Below are 20,514 nucleotides of genomic sequence, written 5' to 3'. Positions count from 1 at the left end.
CTCTCCGAGTGTGACGGACACACCCTCCATCTTCCCAGCAGTGAAACAGTGGAGAGGAAACCCCAGTCTTTTATACGGCTGGTATTGAGACGTTCAGGGTGTGTTTAGAGGCAGCTTTATATGGTCGTTTATTATCAACTTGCCACTTAGCATAGCACTCAGGAGACTAATTGAAGACTAGCAGTTCGCCAATGTGTTCTTTCTCATTCTCTCAAATCTCGTCATATGGGTTGTTCTGTTTTATTTGTTGCTAGTGTGTGCTCCATAGATTGAGCCAGTGGTCACATTAGGTTATCTACCGTAGCCTCTGAGTCTCGGGTGTTTCCCCCACTGTCTCTCTCTCCTTCTCTCTTGTTCTCCTGTCGTGTGGCTGTCCTCTCCTCTCTCTACCTCCATTCATCTGATTAGCGGTGGTGGTTGTGTGTCGATGCATCAGATGACTGCCATTTTCAACATTTGGAAGTCATATAGGCTTCTCTTTGAAGATGAGACCCCTGTACTTGTGGTTTCCAAAACCCTTTTATGGGGGTAAGGGGGCTTCACTCAGTCTCTAGCTCCCCCACCCCGCCCCTCTCCCCAACCCCCCCGCACCGGGTTTTCGTTGTCTGATAGTCTGTGGAACAGTAGTCACTGTGTCTTGCGTCTCAGTGGCTGGCAGCGCGGCTCGTGCTCAGATGGGGCTCTCGTGTCCTGCCTTGTAATCATGGGGCCTCTTCTCTTCAATGGGCCCAGGTCTGGTTCACGTGGGCCGGCCCTACTAACCACTTCATCTGATACTCTGTGGTGAGCCGCCCTCAGGGGACCCAGAGGAGACGGGGGGTGGGACAATGGGGGCGAGGCACTGCAGGGGCTCCTATTGGCTAGGGACTTCCTTCTTCTTCTTTGATTTGCATTTGACAGTGAGGCTGGAGGGAAAGAGGACTTTTAAAGTGTGCTCAAACTGCCCCTCGTGCCACTTCTGTAAGGGTCTGTCAGACAGAGGCTGTGCACTAGGCAGGGGCTGTGGATACACTACACTGTGAGAAGGGACTTGGTCTATCTTTGGGTTATTCTTTCTGGTACGCGTGCTAAGTGTTAGAGCATTTTTCAGCGGTTACCTCTGAACTCTGCAAAGGATTTGGTGTCTGCTTAAATCTGATCTGACTTTCTGTCTTGCTAGTGATTGATTCAGTGACTTGTCTTTCTCAGTTTGACTGTTCACGAGGCTGTGGTATTTTCTATGTCTATCATGGTTGTAATTGTCTTCTGTGTCTCTCTCTCCCCAATCACTAGCGGTGATGGCATGGCTCTCTTTGTTTGTGTCTGTTATGACCCGGGTGTCTCTCTCCCTCCTTCCCTCATGGCCCACAGGAGATCCCTCTCTCAGAGATCCTGCAGGTGGAACAATCAAGCGACTTTAGCAGCCTAGCCCAGAGCAGCAACCCACACTGCTTTGAAATCATCACCTCCACCATGGTCTACTATGTAGGGGAGAACCACGGGGTCCACTACAACAGCCCCGCTTTGGCAGCTTCAGGCGTGGGCATGGAGGTGGCCCAGGGCTGGGAGAAGGCCATCCGGCAGGCCTTGATGCCTGCCACGCCCCAGCCCAGTGTGGCCACTGCAACCGGGCAGAGCAAGGACCACAGTGAGTACAGTACCATTCTCTGCTGTTAACATGGAGACATCGCTTTAGGCTACTGATCATGTGTGTATACATTAGTTATTTCTATTGGAAGTAGCATTGGCATATATTTGACATATTGTAGATAATGGCACGAGCACTGGAAAGGTGGTATGAAATTTGGTTATGTGAGCGATGGAAATAGTACTATTTATGCACATAAAATGGCTTATCCCATATTGTGGTCGTGTGGTTGTTTGATATGTGTGCAGTGGGTCAAAATAGTACCCATTAAATGCATGATTCCTGAGTTAACGGTCAAGTAAGGTGAGGTGATATTCTGAAGTGAGTAAGCAGTCAGTCTTGTTTTGAGATAACTACCATGGCATTTGACATTTTTGTCATTTAGCAGACACTCTTATCCAGAGAGATTTACAGTAGTGAGTACATCATTTTTTTGTAGCTGGTCCCCCATGGGATTTGAACCCACAACCCTGGCATTACCTGGGCTACCCTGGGGCGGCAGGGTAGCCTAGTGGTTAGAGCGTTGGACTAGTAACCGAAAGGTTGCAAGTTCAAACCCCTGAGCTGAAAAGGTACAAATCTGTCGTTCTGCCCCTGAACAGGCAGTTAACCCACTGTTCCTAGGCCGTCATTGAAAATAAGAATTTGTTCTTAACTGACTTGCCTAGTAAAATAAAGGTAAAATTAAAAAAAAATAATAATAATTACAAGCGCCATTCTCCACCAACTGAGCCACAAGGGAACATCACCAGAAATGACTACTTACAGACACAGCAGAGCCTTGAATTGAGAAGTGGTTTACCTCTTCCCTCCTATGATGATGGATGTTAATGAATTTGATTATAATAATTATGATGATCTTAGGGGCTATAGAGTCAAGGAGGCACATTCAACCTGTTGCTCACCTGTGGGCACATGGCGCGACACCTGAAACCTGACATACATTCAGGGGATTATATGTGTGTGTTAAAATGCACCTTCCTCTTCCATCACATCCAATACAGTAATGCACCTTAATCTAATAATGAAGATGGACCGAATCAGATTAGTGGTATTTTTTTAACCTTTAGGTTATTAAATAAACACACTTGTGGTTCAGTGCCCACAATCACCAGGGCAGGTTTTAACGTTTTAACGTGGAGATGAGATGAGGTCTAAATAATCCCTGGAGGTCATTTAGCTGGCCATGAATTGTGGTGTAAATCAGATAGATGGTGAGGGTGATAATGCCAAACAGATGAGGCCCACCATTTTATTACCCATCGCTATACAACCACCCTGAAATAACAAGCTGCAGAGACTCAGCCTTGTGCCCAATAGTGCTATACTATGCTTCTTACTCAATGACAAATACAGGAGGACACACATTGTTGATCATAAGATTATTTTTCATTCATTTTATTTAACCTTTATTTAACTAGGCAAGTCCGTTAAGAACAAATTCTTATTTGCAATAACGGCCTACGCCGGCCAAACCCGGACGACGCTGTGCATCGCCCTATGGTACTCCCAATCACAGCCGGTTGTGATACAGCCTTGATTCAAACCAGGGTGTCTGTAGTGAGGCCTCAAGCACTGAGATGCAGTGCCTTAGACCGCTGCTCCACTGTGTGGTAAAACATGACTTTGAAACCCCATGACTGAATATTGGCCTCAGGGAGGCTCCCATAACACTTACTATGAAATGCAGCACATAGTTATGCCGTTCAATAACACATATCTTTCCTAATCAATTTGAAAGGGTTATTATTGTATCTGCTGTGTGTAGTCCAAGCAGCTGTGATAGGCTTTAAGGATGTGAAAACGTGAAAAATGTATCTCTGTTTTTGATAAGTTAGGGATACATTGAGTACTTTCTGCATTTGTAGTGTTTATGGTGAAAACGTTTGTTTCCTCCACCAGAACAGGAGTTGTCTGTCAGCATATCTGTGTCGAACTGCCAGATAAAGGAGAATGTGGTGAGTATGGTAACTTTTACGGATAATCTTGCACAATTTCTCTGTATGTGCGTGTGAGCAGTCATACATTTTCCTCTTTTACTTCTGCATTCTTCATTGACCATTAAACATCGCATGTAAACTGTATAAAAAAAATATATATATATATTTAAAAAGACATTAAGGAAGTCACAGATATCCTTGTTATGGGAAATGGTGATATTCGTGTGTGCTATACTTCTGCATTGAGTGAAAGTGACCCATTTGGCATCTGATATAGCAGTATAAACATATAGCTGTGTATTAGCACTAGCATTACCCTTTACTAATAGATGTAATAAACTTCAGTAATACTAAAGCATTTTCCACTCTGTAGGATATCAGCTCTGTGTACCAGATCTTCTCTGACGAGGTTCTAGGATCTGGTCAGTTTGGGATTGTGTATGGAGGTATGTGCCTGGATATCCATGTTTTGATTAATTGTATTCTCTAAACCCAAATATATCTATCTTTATGATACTATATATATACATTACATGACCAAAAGTATGTGGACACCTGCTTGTCGAACATCTCATTCCAACATCATGGCCATTAATATGGAGTTAGTCCCCTTTTGCTGCTATAACATCCTCCACTGTTCTAGGAAGGCTATCCATTAAATGTTGGAACATTGCATTTGGGACATGCATCCATTCAGCCACAAGAGCATTGGTGAGGTCAGGCACTGATGTTGGGCGATTAGGCCTGGCTGACAGTCTGCGTTCCAATTCACCGCAAAGGTGTTCGATGGGGTTGAGGTCAGGGCTCTGTGCAGGCCAGTCAAGTTCTTCCACACCGATCTCAACCAACTATTTCTGTATGGACCTCGATTTCTTCTTCTTCACTGAGGCATTGTCATGCTGAAACAAGAAAGGAACTTCCAAAAACATTTGCCACAAAGTTGGAAGCATAGAAAAGTCTACAATGTCATTGTGTGCTGTAGCGTTAAGATTTCCCTTCACTGGAACTCAGTGGGCTAACCCGAATCATGAAAAACAGCCCTAGACCATTATCCCTCTTCTATCAAACTTTACAGTTGGCACTATGCATTTGGGCAGGTAGCGTTCTCCTGGCATCCGCCAAACCCAGATTCGTCCGTTGGACTGCCAGATGGTGAACCGTGATTCATCACTCCAGAGAGCGTGTTTCCACTGCTCCAGAGTCCAATGGCGGTGAGCTTTACACCACTCCAGCTGACACTTAGCATTGCACATGGTGATCTTAGGCTTGCGCTCAGCCATGGAAACCCATTTCATGAAGCTCCTGACAAACAGTTATTGTGCTGACGTTGCTTCCAGAGGCAGTTTGGAACTCAGTAATGAGTGTTGCAACTGAGGACAGACGATTTTTACGTGCTTCAGCACTCGGCGGTCCCGTTCTGTGGGCTTGTGTGGCCTACCACTTCGTTGATGAGCCGTTGTTGCTCCTAGATGTTTCCACTTCATAATAACAGCACTTACAGTTGACAGAGGCAGCTCTCGCATGGGCAGAAATTTGACGAACTGACTTGTTGAACAGGTGTCATCCTATGATGGTGCCACGTTTAAAGTCACTGAGCTGTTAAGTAATGCCATTTTATTGCCAGTGATTGTCTAAGGAGATTTTTACATGGCTGTGTGCTTGATTATTTTTGCACCTGTCAACAACGGGTGTCCAAATACTTTATATTTATATATATATAAATACTTTATATTTATATATATTTATATTTATATAAATATATATATATAAATATAAAGTATTTATATATATATAAATATAAATATAAAGTATTTATATATATAAATATATATATCTATATATATAAATATATATATTTATATAAATATATATATATATAAATACTTTATATTTATATATATATTTATATATATATAAATATAAAGTATTTATATATATTTATATATATATATTTATATAAATATATATATCTATATATATATAAATATAAAGTATTTATATATATATATTATATATTTATATATATATTTATATATATCTATAGATATATATTTATATATATCTATAGATATATATTTATATATATCTATAGATATATATTTTTATATATCTATAGATATATATTTTTATATATATATATATATTTTTATATATCTATATATATATATTTTTATATATATATATATATATTTATTTATATATATCTATATATATATTTATATATGTCTATATATATATATGTGTCTGTACACTGTTACATACTTATTTATTTCTGTTGGCAGGGAAACACAGAAAGACTGGAAGAGATGTTGCCATCAAGGTGATTGACAAAATGAGGTTCCCTACCAAGCAGGAGAGCCAACTGAGGAATGAAGTGGCCATTCTCCAGGTAACACATAGAACATGTTGTAACAGTCAGATGTATTATAGCCTGAATGTAGTAGGGATTGATTGAAGCTACCGAGAACCACATACCGGATTTTTAACACAGTTGTTAGCAAAATAAAATGTCTTGGCCAAGCCTAGCTCAATATCTAGGCGTCTGATTACAGCGTCCATAAAGATAACATGATACTTGACACATTTCGGACTGAATGCGTTTGTATGGCAAAAGTTTTAATTAAATGTATAAGTTATCGCTCTCACATGCCAATATTGAACCAACGATGTGCTACCTTTCTGTAGCATTTCTGACACTGCTAATATATTTTCAGAATCTCAGATTTCTAAAAACCGGGACCAGCAACTCGGTTGCTTCGCAACAGCAGCCGCTAGCTAGCGAACACCAGTCAGATGAAAAGCAAGCTACAAGCAAAGGAAGCTAGCTAGCTAGGTTGATTTAAACTAAATCAGACCACAAATAAGTAAGCTAGCAAACGTCCCCGCTGCTATAGCCTGTTAGCTAGCCAACTAGGCAGTAGCTACAGGTACACGCCAACGAGACTGTAACATAGCTTTATAGATCGTAGACCATAACGCAATGTTGATAATATATCATAGCTAGGTACATTCTTCCATAAAGTAAAGCTGGCTGGCTAGCTAAGTAAAGTTTGTCAACATCAAACTTTTTGAACTTTGGGAAACGCTGCTAACTGGGAAACTGCCACGCTACTCAGGCATGTTACTGTCAAACTGGCTAGCTAGCATCATGTGCAGCCAGATGTCAGTTTCAGCACAAACAACTGCTAGCTAAGCTACATTTCCCCAACCAAGCCTCTCACAACACAAATTGTCTTGCTAGCTGCTGAATCTAAACCCGGCCAATGCACATGCAAGTAGCGCATCGGCTGTGCATTGTAGTAAGTGAACACAATTAGCTAGATCAACACACGAGACCGAGACGTCGCTGTTAGAGCATCCAGAACAAACTCAAGCTCTTACCTTATGATGCATTAATTCAGTACACTGCCTCCTTTGTCATCGATCAAATTTTCTTCATGCCATAATCAAAATTTGCGCTGACTGATCAACAGTGTCAAGTTACCTTTCAGTATGTTACCAAAAATTTGAACCCAGTAAGCAAATTTACGTTTAAAATATGTATTTTTCAGACATTGAAGTTAGGGTAATTTTAGGTTCTGAAAGAAAGGTGAATATATGTATTTTTAGGAACTTTAAAAGATGTACAGTACCATTCAAAGGTTTTGACACACCTACTCATTCAGGTGTTTTTATTTTTACTATTTTCTACATGGTAGAATAATAGTGAAGACATCAAAACTATGAACTAACACACATGGAATCATTCTTCACAAAATAACACATGGATTCTTCAAAGTAGCCACCCTTTGCCTTGACAGCTTTGCACACTCTTGGCATTCTCTCAACCAGCTTCATGAGGAATGTTCTTCCAACAGTCTTGAAGGAGTTCTCACATATGTTATTGGCAGTCACTTAGAGACAACTTGATTCTATGTTTTGCGGAGATCTTCTGTTTATAAAGTGAAGAGGAAGAGCAACAAAGCATGTAAAGACCCGGTTCGCTGTTCTATAAGTGGTCTGAGGCAGTCGGTAAATAACGAGTGTTTTCAAGTGCAACTGTAGTAATGGTGGTTTTGGGAAACAGCTCGGTGATTTAACGATGTGTCTACGAAGGTTCTAACAATGAAGTTAGCCTTAAGATACTTTTGGGAAACTGGGCCCTATTAAAATAATATATACAGTTGAAGTTGGAAGTTAACATACACCTTAGCCAAATACATTTAAACTCAGTTTTTCACAATTCCTGACATCTAATCCAAGTAAAAAGTCCTCGTTTTATGTCAGTTAGGATCACCACTTTATTTTAAGAATCTGAAATGTCAGATTAATACAAGAGAGAATGATTTCTTTCAGCTTTTATTTCTTTCATCACATTCCCAGTGGGTCAGAAGTGTACATACACTCAATTAGTATTTGGTAACATTGACTTTACATTATTTAACTTGGGTCAAAGTTTTCAGGTAGCCTTCCACAAGCTTCCCACAATAAGTTGTGGGAAGCTCAGTTCTGCTCACAAATTTTCAATAGGATTGAGGTCGGGGCTTTTTGATGGCTACTCCAATACCTTGACTTTATTGTCCTTAAGCCATTTTGCCACAACTTTGGAAGTATGCTTGGGGTCATTGTCCATTTGGAAGACGCATTTGCGACCAAGCTTTAACTTCCTGATGTTGCTTCAATATATCCAAATCATTTTGATGCCATCTATTTTGTGAAGTGCACCAGTCCCTCCTGTAGCAACGCACCCCCACAACATAATGCTGCCACCCCCATGCTTCACAGTTGGGACGGTGTTCTAAGGCTTGCAAGCCTCCCTCTTTTTCCTCCAAACATAACGATGGTCATTACGGCCAAACAGTTCTATTTTTGTTTCATCAGACCAGAGGACATTTCTCCAAAAAGTATGATCTTTGTCCCCATGTGCAGTTGCAAACCGTAGTCTGGCTTTTTTATGTCGGTTTTGGAGCAGTGTCTTCTTCCTTGCTGATCGGCCTTTCAGGTTATGTCGATATGGGACTCGTTTTACTGTGGATATAGATACTTTTGTACCTGTTTTCTCCAGCATCTTCACAAGGTCCTTTGCTGCTGTTCTGGGATTGCCCTTTTCGCACCAAAGTATGTTCATCTTTAGGAGACAGAGTGCGTCTCCTTCCTGAGCGATTTGATGGCTGCATGGTCTCATGGTATTTATACTTGCGTACTATTGTTTGTACAGATGAACGTGGTACCTTCAGGCGTTTGGAAATTGCTCCCAAGGATGAACCAGACTTATAGTCCTCAAGGTCTTGGCTGATTTCTTCTGATTTTCCCATGCAAAGACGCACTGAGTTTGAAGGTAGGCCTTGAAATACATCCACAGGTATACCTCCAATTGACAGCACAATGCCACAGATGGCCCAAGTTTTGAGGGAGTATACAATTGGCATGCTGACTGTAGGAATGCCCACCAGATCTGTTACCAGATAATTTCATAATTTCTCTCTCATAAGTTGCTTCCAATGTCATTTTAGAGAGTATGGCAGCACTTCCAACCGGCCTCACAGCTGCAGACCACGTGTAACCACACCAGCCCAGGACCTCCACATCCTGCTTCTTTACCTGCGGGATTGTCTGAGGTGGTGCTGAGGAGTATTTCTGTCTGTAATCAAGCCATTTTGTGAGAGAACTTCAATCTGATTGGCCCACCCATTGGCTGCGTCCTTGCCCAGTCATTTGAAATCCATAGATAAGGTCCTAAGTCATTTATTTCAATTGACTGATTTCCTTATATACAGTGCCTTTGGAAAGTATTCAGACCACTTGACTTTTTCCAAATTTTGTTACGTTACAGCCTTATTCTAAAAGGGATGAAATAAAACATTTTCCTCATAAATCTACACACAATACCCCATAATGACAAATCAAAAACAGGTTTGAATTTTTTTAGCAAATTTATTTAAAATATATAAATAAATACCTTATTTACATAAATATACATACATTTTGCTATGAGGCTCGAAATTCAGCTCAGGTACATCCTGTTTTCATTGATCATCCTTGAGATGTTTATACAACTTTTTTGGAGTCCACCTGTGGTAAATTCAATTGATTAGACATGATTTGGAAAGGCTCACACCTGTCTATAAAAGGCCCCACAGTTGACAGTGCATGTCAGAGCAAAAACTAAGCTGTGAGGTCAAAGGAATTGTCCGTAGAGCTCCGATACAGGATTGTGTTGACACAGATCTGGGGAAGGGTACCAAAACATGTCCCCAAGAACACAGTAGTTTCCATCATTCTTAAATATAAGAAGTTTGGAACCACCAAGACTTTTCCTAGAGCTGGCCGCCTGACCAAACTGTAATCGGTGAAGAAGGGCCTTGGTCAGGGAGGTGAGCTCTAGAGTTCCTCTGTGGCGATGGGAGAACCTTCCAGAAGGACAACCATATCTGCAGCACTCCACCAATTAGGCCTTTATGGTAGAGTGGCCAGACGGAAGCACACAACAGTCCACTTGGAGTTTTCCAAAAGGTACCTAAAGACTCTCAGACCATGAGAAACAAGATTCTCTGGTCTGATGAAACCAAGATTGAACTCTTGGGCCCGAAGTAGCCACGCTTTTCCTTGATTTGTAGCTTTGCAAATTCTTGGCATTCTCTCAACCAGCTTCACCTGGAATGCTTTTCCAACAGTCTCGAAGGAGTTCCCACAAATGCTGAGCACTTGTTGGCTGCTTTTCCTTCACTCTGCGGTCCAACTCATCCCAAACCGTCTCAATTGGGTTGAGGTCGGGTGATTGTGGAAGCCAGGTCATCTGATGCAGCACTCCATCATTCTCCTTGGTCAAATAGCCCTAACACAATCTGGAGGTGTGTTTTAGGTCATTGTCCTGTTGAAAAAGAAATGATAGTCACACTAAGCGCAAACCAGATGGGATAGCGTATCGCTGCAGAATGCTGTGGTAGTCATGCTGGTTAAGTGTGCCTTGAGTTCTAAATAAATCACAGACAGTGTCACCAGCATCCCCTCACCATCACACCACCACCTCCATGCTTCACGGTGGGAACCACACATGTGGAGATCATCTGTTCACCTACTCTGCTTCTCACAAAGACAGATTTTTGGAACCAACAGTTTTTGAAACCAAAAATCTCAAAGGACGGATTTCCACCAGTCTCATGTCCATTGTTTGTGTTTCTTTGCCCAGGCAAGTGTCTTCTTTGTATTGGTGTCCTTTAGAAGTGGTTTCTTTGCAGCAATTTGACCATGTAGGCCTGATTCACCCAGTCTCCTTTGAACAGTTGATGTTGAGATGTCAGTTACTTGAACTCCGTGAAGCATTTATTTGGGCTGCAATCTGAGGTGCGGTTAACTCTAATTTATCTTCTGCAGCAGAGGTAACTCTGGGTCTTCCTTTCCTCTGGTGGTCCTCATGAGAGCCAGTTTCATCATGGCGCTTGGCGTTTTTTGCGACTGAACTTGAAGAAACTTGAAATGTTCCATATTGACTGACCTTCATGTCTTAAAGTAATGGACTGTTGTTTCTCTTTACTTATTTGAGCTGTTCTTGCCATAATGTGGACTTGATCTTTTACCAAATAGGCCTATCTTCTGTATACCACCCCTACCTTGTCACCACACAACTGATTGGCTCAAACGCATTAAGGAAGGAAATTCCACAAATGGACTTTTAACAAGGCAGTTAATTGAAATGCATTCCAGGTGACTACCTCATGAAATTGGTTGAGAGAATGCCAAGAGTGTGCAAAGCTGTCATCAAGTGAAAGGGTGGCTACTTTGAAGAACCTCAAATATAAAATATACTTTGATTTGTTTAACACTTTTTTGGTTACTACATGATTCAATAATTTTGATGTCTACACTATTATTCTACAATGTGGAAAATAGTAAAAAATAAGAAAAACACTGTAATGAGTTGGTGTGTCTAACTTTTGACTGGTACTGTATGTGGACACCTCTTCAAATTAGTGGATTCTGCTATTTCAGCCACACCTGTTGCTGACAGTTGTATAAAATCAAGCACACAGCCATGCAATCTCGATAGACAAACATTGGCATTGGAATGGCCTTACTGCGGAGCTCAGTGATAGCATGCTACCTTTCCAACAAGTCAGTTAATCTAATTTCTTCCCTGCTAAAGCTGCCCCGGTCAACTATAAGTACTGTTATTGTGACATGGAAACGTCTAGGAGCAAGAACGGGACAAGCTCACAGAACGGGACAGTACTGAGTAAATGGTCTGAATACTTATGTAAATGTTTCTGTATTTCATTTTGTTTTTCTAATACATTTGCAAACATTTCAAAAAAAGTTTTTGCTTTGTTATTATTGGGTATAGTGTGTAGATTGATGAAGGGGGAAAAATTATTTGATCAACTTTAGAATAAGGCTGTAATGTAACAAAATGTGGAAAAAGTCAAGGGGTCTGAATACTTTCCGAATGCACTGTATCTCATTGGGCTGTATGTATATTTAGAAATTGGACAATTGTAAATGTGTATTATTGTAGCGGCACCATCTTTATTGCAAAAAATAAATACAAATACATACAACTTTAAGGTACATAGTCATTTGACAGAGGTAATAACCTGCTCATTGATCAGCACGGCAATTGATAAAACTGAACCATGTTTGCAGAACAAGTGTTTCTGAGCTTATGTAAATATTACACAGGTAAGCAAACGGTGACCGAAATCAGGAATGCAGACAGGCTCTATAGACCTCTATATATGAGTGACTGTGCTCAACACACAACAACTGTTGTGATAAAATAAAGGTTTAAGGAAATACAGGCAGACACCACATTACTACAAGCATAACAACTTGCTCAAAGTATGCTTTCATACCATTTTAAAACGTTTGAAAAGGTAGCGGACTGGGGTTAATATGGTGTGTGAAGAATCCAATACTTTAAATTGTATGTGGTACAAATCACATTATTGTGGGAGCACCTCCTCTAAGAGTATGAATTAGGCTGTTTGAGAAGGTTTGAATCCTAAGCGACCTTCCTACACATAGTTTGAAGTACAATAGACCAACGTAACTACTGTAGTAGGTCAAAGCTGTGTGCTGGAAAACCTTGGTAGAGCATTGGTGAAGACGGCATTGTGGTGCTTGTGTATTTGCTTGCTTCTTTGGCTTCAGACAAGTCCCTACTTCTCACATAACACTGTTTTTTGTTTTTAATACAGTAGTCATTCTTGCTGAATTTCGAACGGTGACACTGAAATATGGCACAGGATAGAATGTTGACTCTGAGGTTTGCTCCCTCGTTTAGAACCTTCACCATCCTGGCATCGTCAACCTGGAGTGTATGTTCGAGACGCCAGAGAGGGTGTTTGTTGTCATGGAGAAGCTCCATGGAGACATGTTGGAGATGATCCTGTCCAGTGAGAAGAGCAAGCTCCCAGAACGCATCACTAAGTTCCTGGTCACACAGGTCTGTCTCTTTCTCCCATTCTTGCTTGCTCTACTTTTCTCTTATCTCATCTCTAACTCCCCCTCTATCTCGCTGTCCTTGCTCACTTTCTTTCTCCCTCTTTTCCTCCCTCTCAATTTCTCTATATAATCTGTAGTAGACTCAACCCCGGGCCTATTTATTCTTGCGGTGTGTGGATATGGGGGGGATTGTTTACGGGAGCGCTGGTCTGGATGGCATCATCGCCGTGTCCCTCCCGGTGGATTACAGCCTGCGGTGGCATAGTGGTGCGCTGCTCTGGTCTGTGGGCTAATTAGAAGAGAGGGGCCCCGGGGCCAAGCACGAGCTGGTCCATTAGGCATGGCTCTGATGTGGTTTATCAGGACTTTGTCAAAGTCAGGAGTCGGGCAGCAGTGTGGAGTGTTTAGAGGACCTCAGCTAAACATGCTTGCAGAGGTAGCAACTACAGTTTATGCTTACACTACAGCAGAGATGAGATCATGTCTCCATATGGAACCTAAGAAAGTGACCAACCTAGAAATAGCTTAGTTAACTACTAAAATACTAATGCAACTCCCATTATTTACACATTATATTTTATGAGTGAGTCCATAAGGTTGTATGAATGGGTCATTGTGTGGTATGATGTGGTTTGATATAGCTAACCCCATGGGCTTTGGGCTATGTTCTGTAACAGATCCTGGTGGCTTTGAGACATCTGCATTTCAAGAATATCGTCCACTGTGACCTGAAGCCTGAGAATGTGCTGCTGGCCTCAGCAGAACCCTTCCCTCAGGTAACAACCAGTAATCCTTCTAGTAAAATATTTATTGCATGTGTATAAAATGTGTGGAGGAGACAATGTAGCATTCTCATGTGTGTTTGTTTTTGTCCTGGCAGGTTAAACTGTGTGACTTTGGCTTTGCCCGTATCATTGGTGAGAAGTCGTTCAGGCGTTCGGTGGTGGGTACCCCGGCCTACCTGGCCCCAGAGGTGCTGCGTAGTAAGGGCTACAACCGCTCCTTGGACATGTGGTCAGTGGGGGTCATCATTTACGTCAGCCTGAGTGGCACCTTCCCCTTCAACGAGGACGAGGACATTAACGATCAGATCCAGAACGCTGCCTTCATGTACCCACCCCAGCCATGGAAGGAGATCTCTGCAGAAGGTAGGGAGGAAGGAAGGCAGGCTGTTTAATAATATTTAAATGCATGAATGCTAAGTGACAACACACATCTCTGTAAAGTGTGTAATGTAACTACAGATGTAATTTGATCGCCCTGATGCAGGAGAACTTTCCTGCAATGCATGAAATGTAAAACTAGTAGTGTATTTGAGGTTTTAAAAGGTTTCTAGAGTTTGTATTTTCCACTTTGACATTTCTGGCTTGATTTTCCCTTACAAAAAATGTATCAACCACTATAAAATGTCCATTAATTATAATCCACATAATAATTCACATTTCCTGCTGTAGGACAAGGGTTTTGCAAACCCCCCCCCCCACAGACACACAGTAGTGTAGGCCTATGTGGGGGATATTTAGATGGGGCTGCAGGGAGATTTGTCAGTGAATCATGTAAACCACACAGGTCAAAGAGCCACAGGGTCTGAAACCCACGCTGGTAGATCCAGACGTGTGGGTAGAGAGACAGCACTGATGTTGCATGTCTACCTCAATTGGAGACTAACATTACATCTCTATTTCTCTCACAGCTACTGATCTCATTAATAACCTCCTACAAGTGAAGATGAGGAAGCGGTACAGTGTGGACAAGTCTCTCAGCCATCCTTGGCTACAGGTAATAAATATTAGCCTAATTGTACTGCAAGCAGTGCATAGGCACATCTAACAAAACATTTCCACACGTTTCATAATGTGACTTAGAAAAGGGAAGACATTGTATTGGATCCCTGCTAGAACTCCTGTTCCTCTCTCTCTCTCTTTCAGGACTACCAGACATGGCTGGACCTCAGGGAGTTTGAAACACGGCGTGGCGAGCGTTACATCACTCACGAGAGTGATGATGGGCGTTGGGAGGAGCATGCAGACGAGCACAGCCTGATCCACCCAAAACACTTCATCATGGCCCCCAACCTTGACGATATGGAGGAGGACCCCTAGTGGCCTGTAGGACATGTTACAGGCTACAGGTGTCATCAAGAGGGAAACCATAGGAACCTCTGCAGGTTATGGACCTTTGGAAGCATTCCCTTTAAAAATGGTTGGGAAAGGATCAGACACCCATGTGCAGGGTCTGTGTGACAGGGAGACATTCTGACCCAAGACTCTATGGTTAGACACTGCCACAGGGAACAGACAGGTGGCACTGTGGAGGCGTCTGACTCTATGACACGGCAGTGTAAACAAAAATGTTGGGTGAAGGACTTTTTTACATGACATTTTTTTATGTTGTAGAATCATTCTATGATGAAGCTTAATTTCATTGCTCCTTTAAGGAAATGCATCATTATTGCAAGGCAAATGACAATTAAGAAATACAATTTCCTCAACATAGGGAGTGAAAGTAATGGTATGCTATTCTACCTGTGAAGAGCTTACAGAGTGAGCTTAAAGGGCACTTTTTACAAGGGATTTGTATCCACAGAAAGATTGGAATGCTTAGGTATTTGCAAACATAACTTTGTGCTTATACCAATATTGTTTTTAAAGTCCTTTGACGGTATGAAACTGGAACTCTCGTGTGTATGTTATATTTGACTAATGGGGGTACATTTTTTGCACTATACTACCATCCACCCTAACAATTTGAAGTTGAAAAGTTAGCGCTGCTACATCAGGTTCCTTGGAGAAAACTACCAAAGGACAAAAATGGTTGACTGCGTCTCAACTTAACGTTTGTGGTAAGAGCTTGATACAGTAATTCCTACAGTAGGTGAGTAGTATGACATTCGTGAAAAGGGCTGCAATACAAAGCCGTTAGTAGAGCACCTATCAAATAAGCAAGTCGATTTAAAATCTGAGGAACAAAAGACTCCAACTCGTTGATATTATTGATGTTCCATTTTCCTGTTTTTTCACAGCCCATGACCAATAGCTAATCGTTTTTTATAATGACAGTCTTATCATTGTGGCTCACTCTACTTCATTGACGAAATGGATTTACTACGTACATTCCATGCAGGGTTGAAAGCAAGACTGGTGATGGGACTACCACACCTTCAAGGTATTACAGTAGCTGTCTACTGTATGTGAAAGAGACTTGGTTGAACCAAGGCCACTCCGGGTCCTTGTATCAGGCTATGCCAGCTGAATCGGAGGGACTGAGAAATGGGCTTACTACGAGGTTTATCATGAGGGGCCAAGCCTTCATTACAAGGGCTCCATCATGCCAATACCATGCATGGGTGCAAGGTATACAACATTGTTCTATCCGTTCATTTGAATTTGTGAAGCGAACGGAGAGATGAGAAACACATTTTACTCATTGGTGAGTGTTTGGAAAGAATAGCCTATTGTGAGCGTCTTTTGTGTTTTTTTACATCTTCTACTTTCATGGAGTTGATCTTGAATATCACAGTGAATATAGCCCTAATTCTGGAATATGTCAGTGCAGTGCACTGTTGGTTTCTCAATGAACATTCCTGTACTGCTTTATGTCTCCCCCAAGGTTACCAAAGTATGTTTCACCCGTAATTACATTTTGATTTTACGACCATTAACTACATTTCAACGCCTGTGTCCATCTCAAGCAGTCCCCATGCCCAGAGGAAGCTGTAGCCGAAAGCCTATGGTGTTAGTGGGCTATTAACTGGGAGGATAGATCCTGGTTCAGGCTCTACTGGTCGTTATTCTGGGAGAATGGAGGTGGATCTATTTGTATTTTCCTGTTCTTGTCTGTGTTGCCGCTGGATTGGCAGGTGTCAGTGTTTTTGTATATTTTAGTACATACACATTTAATAAAACTCTACTTCTTTACATACCTATTGATTATCCGTTTGTGTGTGTCATAAAACTAGATTTCTCCAACCTTCAAATCTAATCTAATTTCTCAGTTTAATCAACAACAAAAAAATGGTTATTAAAGTTGTATTTATTTTTTACAAACAGAAGAAGAAAAACAACAACATTGTACAGCATTAAAACATTGTGCATGAAATCCAGACAACTTGTTTCTATTATTAATCCTATCAAGCATTTGTTCATAACAATTCCAGTGTGTCAGAAGTTAACATACACTAAGTTGACTGCCTTTAAACAGCTTGGAAAATTCCAGAAAATTATGTCATGGCTTTAGAATCTTCTGATAGGCTAATTGACATAATTTGAGTGGATGTATTTCAAGACCTACCTTCAAACTCAGTACCTCTTTGCTTTGCAACATGGGAAAAGACCTCAGGGAAAAAATTGTGGACCTCCACAAGTCTTGTTCATCCTTGGGAGCAATTTACAAACGCCTGAAGGTACCACGTTCATCTGTACAAACAATAGTACGCAAGTATAAACACCATGGGACCAAGCAGCCGCCATACTGCTCAGGAAGGAGACGCGTTCTGTCTCCTAGAGATGAACGTACCTTGGTGGGAAAAGTGCAAATCAATCCCAGAACAACAGCAAAGGAACTTGTGAAGATGCTGGAGGAAACCGATACAAAAGTATCTATATCCCCAGTAAAAAGAGTCCTATATCGACATAAGCTGAAATGCCTCTCAGCAAGGAAGAAGACACTGCTCCAAAACCTACATAAAAAAGCCAGACTATGGTTTGCAACTGCACATTGGACAAAGATTGTACTTTTTGGAGAAATGTCGTCTGGTCTGATGAAATAGAACTGTTTGGCAATAATGACCATCGTTATGTTTGGAGGAAAAAGGGGGAGGCTTGCAAGCCAAAGAACACCATCCCAACTGTGAAGCATGGGGGTAGCAGCATCATGTTGTGGGGGTGCTTTGCTGCAGGAGGGACTGGTGCGCTTCACAAAATAGATGGCATCATGAGGGAGGAAAATTACGTGGATATATTGAAGCAGCATCTCAAGACATCAGTCAGGAAGTTAATGCTTGGTCACAAATGCGTCTTCTAAATGGACAATGACCCCAAGCATACTTCCAAAGTTGTAGCAAAATGGCTTAAGGACAACAAAGTCAGGGTATTGGAGTGGCCATTACAAAGCCCTGATATCAATCGTATAGAAGATTTGTGGGCAGAACTGAAAAAGCGCGTGAGCAAGGAGGCCAACAAACCTGACTCAGTTACCCCAGCTTTGTCAAGAGGAATGGGCCAAAATTCACCCAACTTATTGAGGGAAGCTTGTGGAAGGCTACCCACAACGTTTGACCCAAGTTAAACAATTTAAAGGCAATGCTACCAAATACTAATTGAGTGTATGTAAACTTCTGACCCACTGGGAATGTGATGAAAGAAACAAAAGCTGAAAGAAATCATTCTCTCTACTATTATTCTGACATTTCACATTCTTAAAATAAAATGGTGATCCTAACTGACCTAAAACGGGGATTTTTTTACTAGGATTTTTTACTAGGATTAAATGTCAGGAATTGTGAAAAACTGAGTTTAAATGTATTTGGCTAAGGTGTATGTAAACTTCCGACTTCAACTGTACCTCCAACATTGACTATATTCACAGTTTCAGAGTAGGAGTGGAATGACCCTTCTAAATTCTAAGGATTACTCTAGCTGCTGTTACCATACCAACAGTCATCAGTGCAAATTCCTACTTTGTTACATTAGAACAGAGTTACCTATCGCCCAAGAGATATTCTCTGTGAAACTGGAATTGTTAAGCCCAACCATTCCTCCAGACATTTCAAAACATCCTTCCAGAAAGACTATATGACAGAGTATCAACAGACCTCTCCCCTGTAAGACTATATGATAGAGTATCAACAGACCTCTCCCCTGTAAGACTATATGACAGAGTATCAACAGACCTCTCCCCTGTAAGACTATATGACAGAGTATCAACAGACCTCTCCCCTGTAAGACTATATGACAGAGTATCAACAGACCTCTCCCCTGTAAGACTATATGACAGAGTATCAACAGACCTCTCCCCTGTAAGACTATGTGACAGAGTATCAACAGACCTCTCCCCTGTAAGACTATATGACAGAGTATCAACAGACCTCTCCCTGTAAGACTATGTGACAGAGTATCAACAGACCTCTCCCCTGTAAGACTATATGACAGAGTATCAACAGACCTCTCCCCTGTAAGACTATGTGACAGAGTATCAACAGGCCTCTCCCCTGTAAGACTATGTGATAGAGTATCAACAGACCTCTCCCCTGTAAGACTATATGACAGAGTATCAACAGACCTCTCCCCTGTAAGACTATATGACAGAGTATCAACAGGCCTCTCCCATGTAAGACTATGTGACAGAGTATCAACAGACCTCTCCCCTGTAAGACTATGTGACAGAGTATCAACAGGGGTGGAGGGATAAATTCCCGTTCTATTGTTCTCCAATCCAAGCCAGCACCCATTTTGCCCCAATGCTTCACCAATTTAGCCATTTCAAATTGGACAATTTAACATCTGGTAAAGCCAAGCCTCCTACATCCCTTGGTGAGCACATCTTCTACATATTAATCCTGTTTTTTTCCCATCCCACAAAAAGTACTTAGCAGTTTAATCACTTTGACCTTAATTGCCATATTCTAAGCTATAGCAAGTGCCAGCAGGGTTCAGATATGCAGCCTTGGTACAGACAGATTTGCCTCTATCCTCAGGTAGATGAACCTCATGAACCTTTCCAATCCCAAAGACCCAGCTGAGCCAGCAGGCATCTCAGGCTGAGACACCGGGCAACTGCAAGTCTGGCTCTGAGGGTTGGCCTCTGGTGCCACCATGGGGATGATGGGAGTGGTTGTGGAGGATTGTTTCCATTCTTCACAGGGACGCTGGCCGTTGGGAAGGATCCCCTCACTCTGTGCAGGGACGCTGGCCGTTGGGAAGGATCCCCTCACTCTGTGCAGGGACGCTGGCCGTTGGGAAGGATCCCCTCACTCTGTGCAGGGACGCTGGCCGTTGGGAAGGATCCCCTCACTCTGTGCAGGGACGCTGGCCGTTGGGGGATCCCTCACTCTGTGCAGGGACGCTGGCCGTTGGGAAGGATCCCCTCACTCTGTGCAGGGACGCTGGCCGTTGGGAAGGATCCTCACTCTGTGCAGGGACGCTGGGTTGGGAGGATCCCCTCACTCTGTGCAGGGACGCTGGCCGTTGGGAGGATCCCCTCACTCTGTGCAGGGACGCTGGCCGTTGGGAGGATCCCCTCACTCTGTGCAGGGACGCTGGCCGTTGGGAGGATCCCCTCACTCTGTGCAGGGACGCTGGCCGTTGGGAGGATCCCCTCCCTCTGTGCAGGGACGCTGGCCGTTGGGAGGATCCCCTCACTCTGTGCAGGGACGCTGGCCGTTGGGAGGATCCCCTCACTCTGTGCAGGGACGCTGGCCGTTGGGAGGATTTCACTCTGTGCAGGGACGCTGGCCATTGGGAGGATTCACTCTGTGCAGGGACGCTGGCCTGGGAGGATCCCTCCTCTGTGCAGGGATGCTGGATTGGG

General features: G+C 42.4%; 1 protein-coding gene across 4 annotated transcripts in view; it reads left to right on the top strand.

The window, feature by feature from the left end:
- The window catches only part of LOC135508333 (serine/threonine-protein kinase D3-like), a 73,054-nt gene extending 56,150 nt beyond the window's left edge, over positions 1–16,904 (top strand). For all 4 annotated transcript variants that reach the window (XM_064928436.1, XM_064928435.1, XM_064928434.1 and 1 more), the window contains 9 exons: positions 1,351–1,627; positions 3,530–3,585; positions 3,941–4,013; positions 5,850–5,956; positions 12,827–12,988; positions 13,665–13,763; positions 13,868–14,135; positions 14,681–14,766; positions 14,916–16,904. In XM_064928436.1, the coding sequence (XP_064784508.1) occupies positions 1,351–1,627; positions 3,530–3,585; positions 3,941–4,013; positions 5,850–5,956; positions 12,827–12,988; positions 13,665–13,763; positions 13,868–14,135; positions 14,681–14,766; positions 14,916–15,089 (1,302 nt within the window). In that variant the 3' untranslated portion in view covers positions 15,090–16,904. The remainder of the gene's footprint in view (positions 1–1,350; positions 1,628–3,529; positions 3,586–3,940; positions 4,014–5,849; positions 5,957–12,826; positions 12,989–13,664; positions 13,764–13,867; positions 14,136–14,680; positions 14,767–14,915) is intronic.
- The last annotated feature ends 3,610 nt before the right edge of the window (positions 16,905–20,514 follow it).

The sequence above is a fragment of the Oncorhynchus masou genome, chromosome 21, assembly GCF_036934945.1.
Source record: "Oncorhynchus masou masou isolate Uvic2021 chromosome 21, UVic_Omas_1.1, whole genome shotgun sequence".
Lineage (NCBI taxonomy): Eukaryota > Metazoa > Chordata > Actinopteri > Salmoniformes > Salmonidae > Oncorhynchus > Oncorhynchus masou.
Note: the sequence above shows the minus strand (reverse complement) of the source record. Positions and strands in the feature narration are given on the sequence as shown.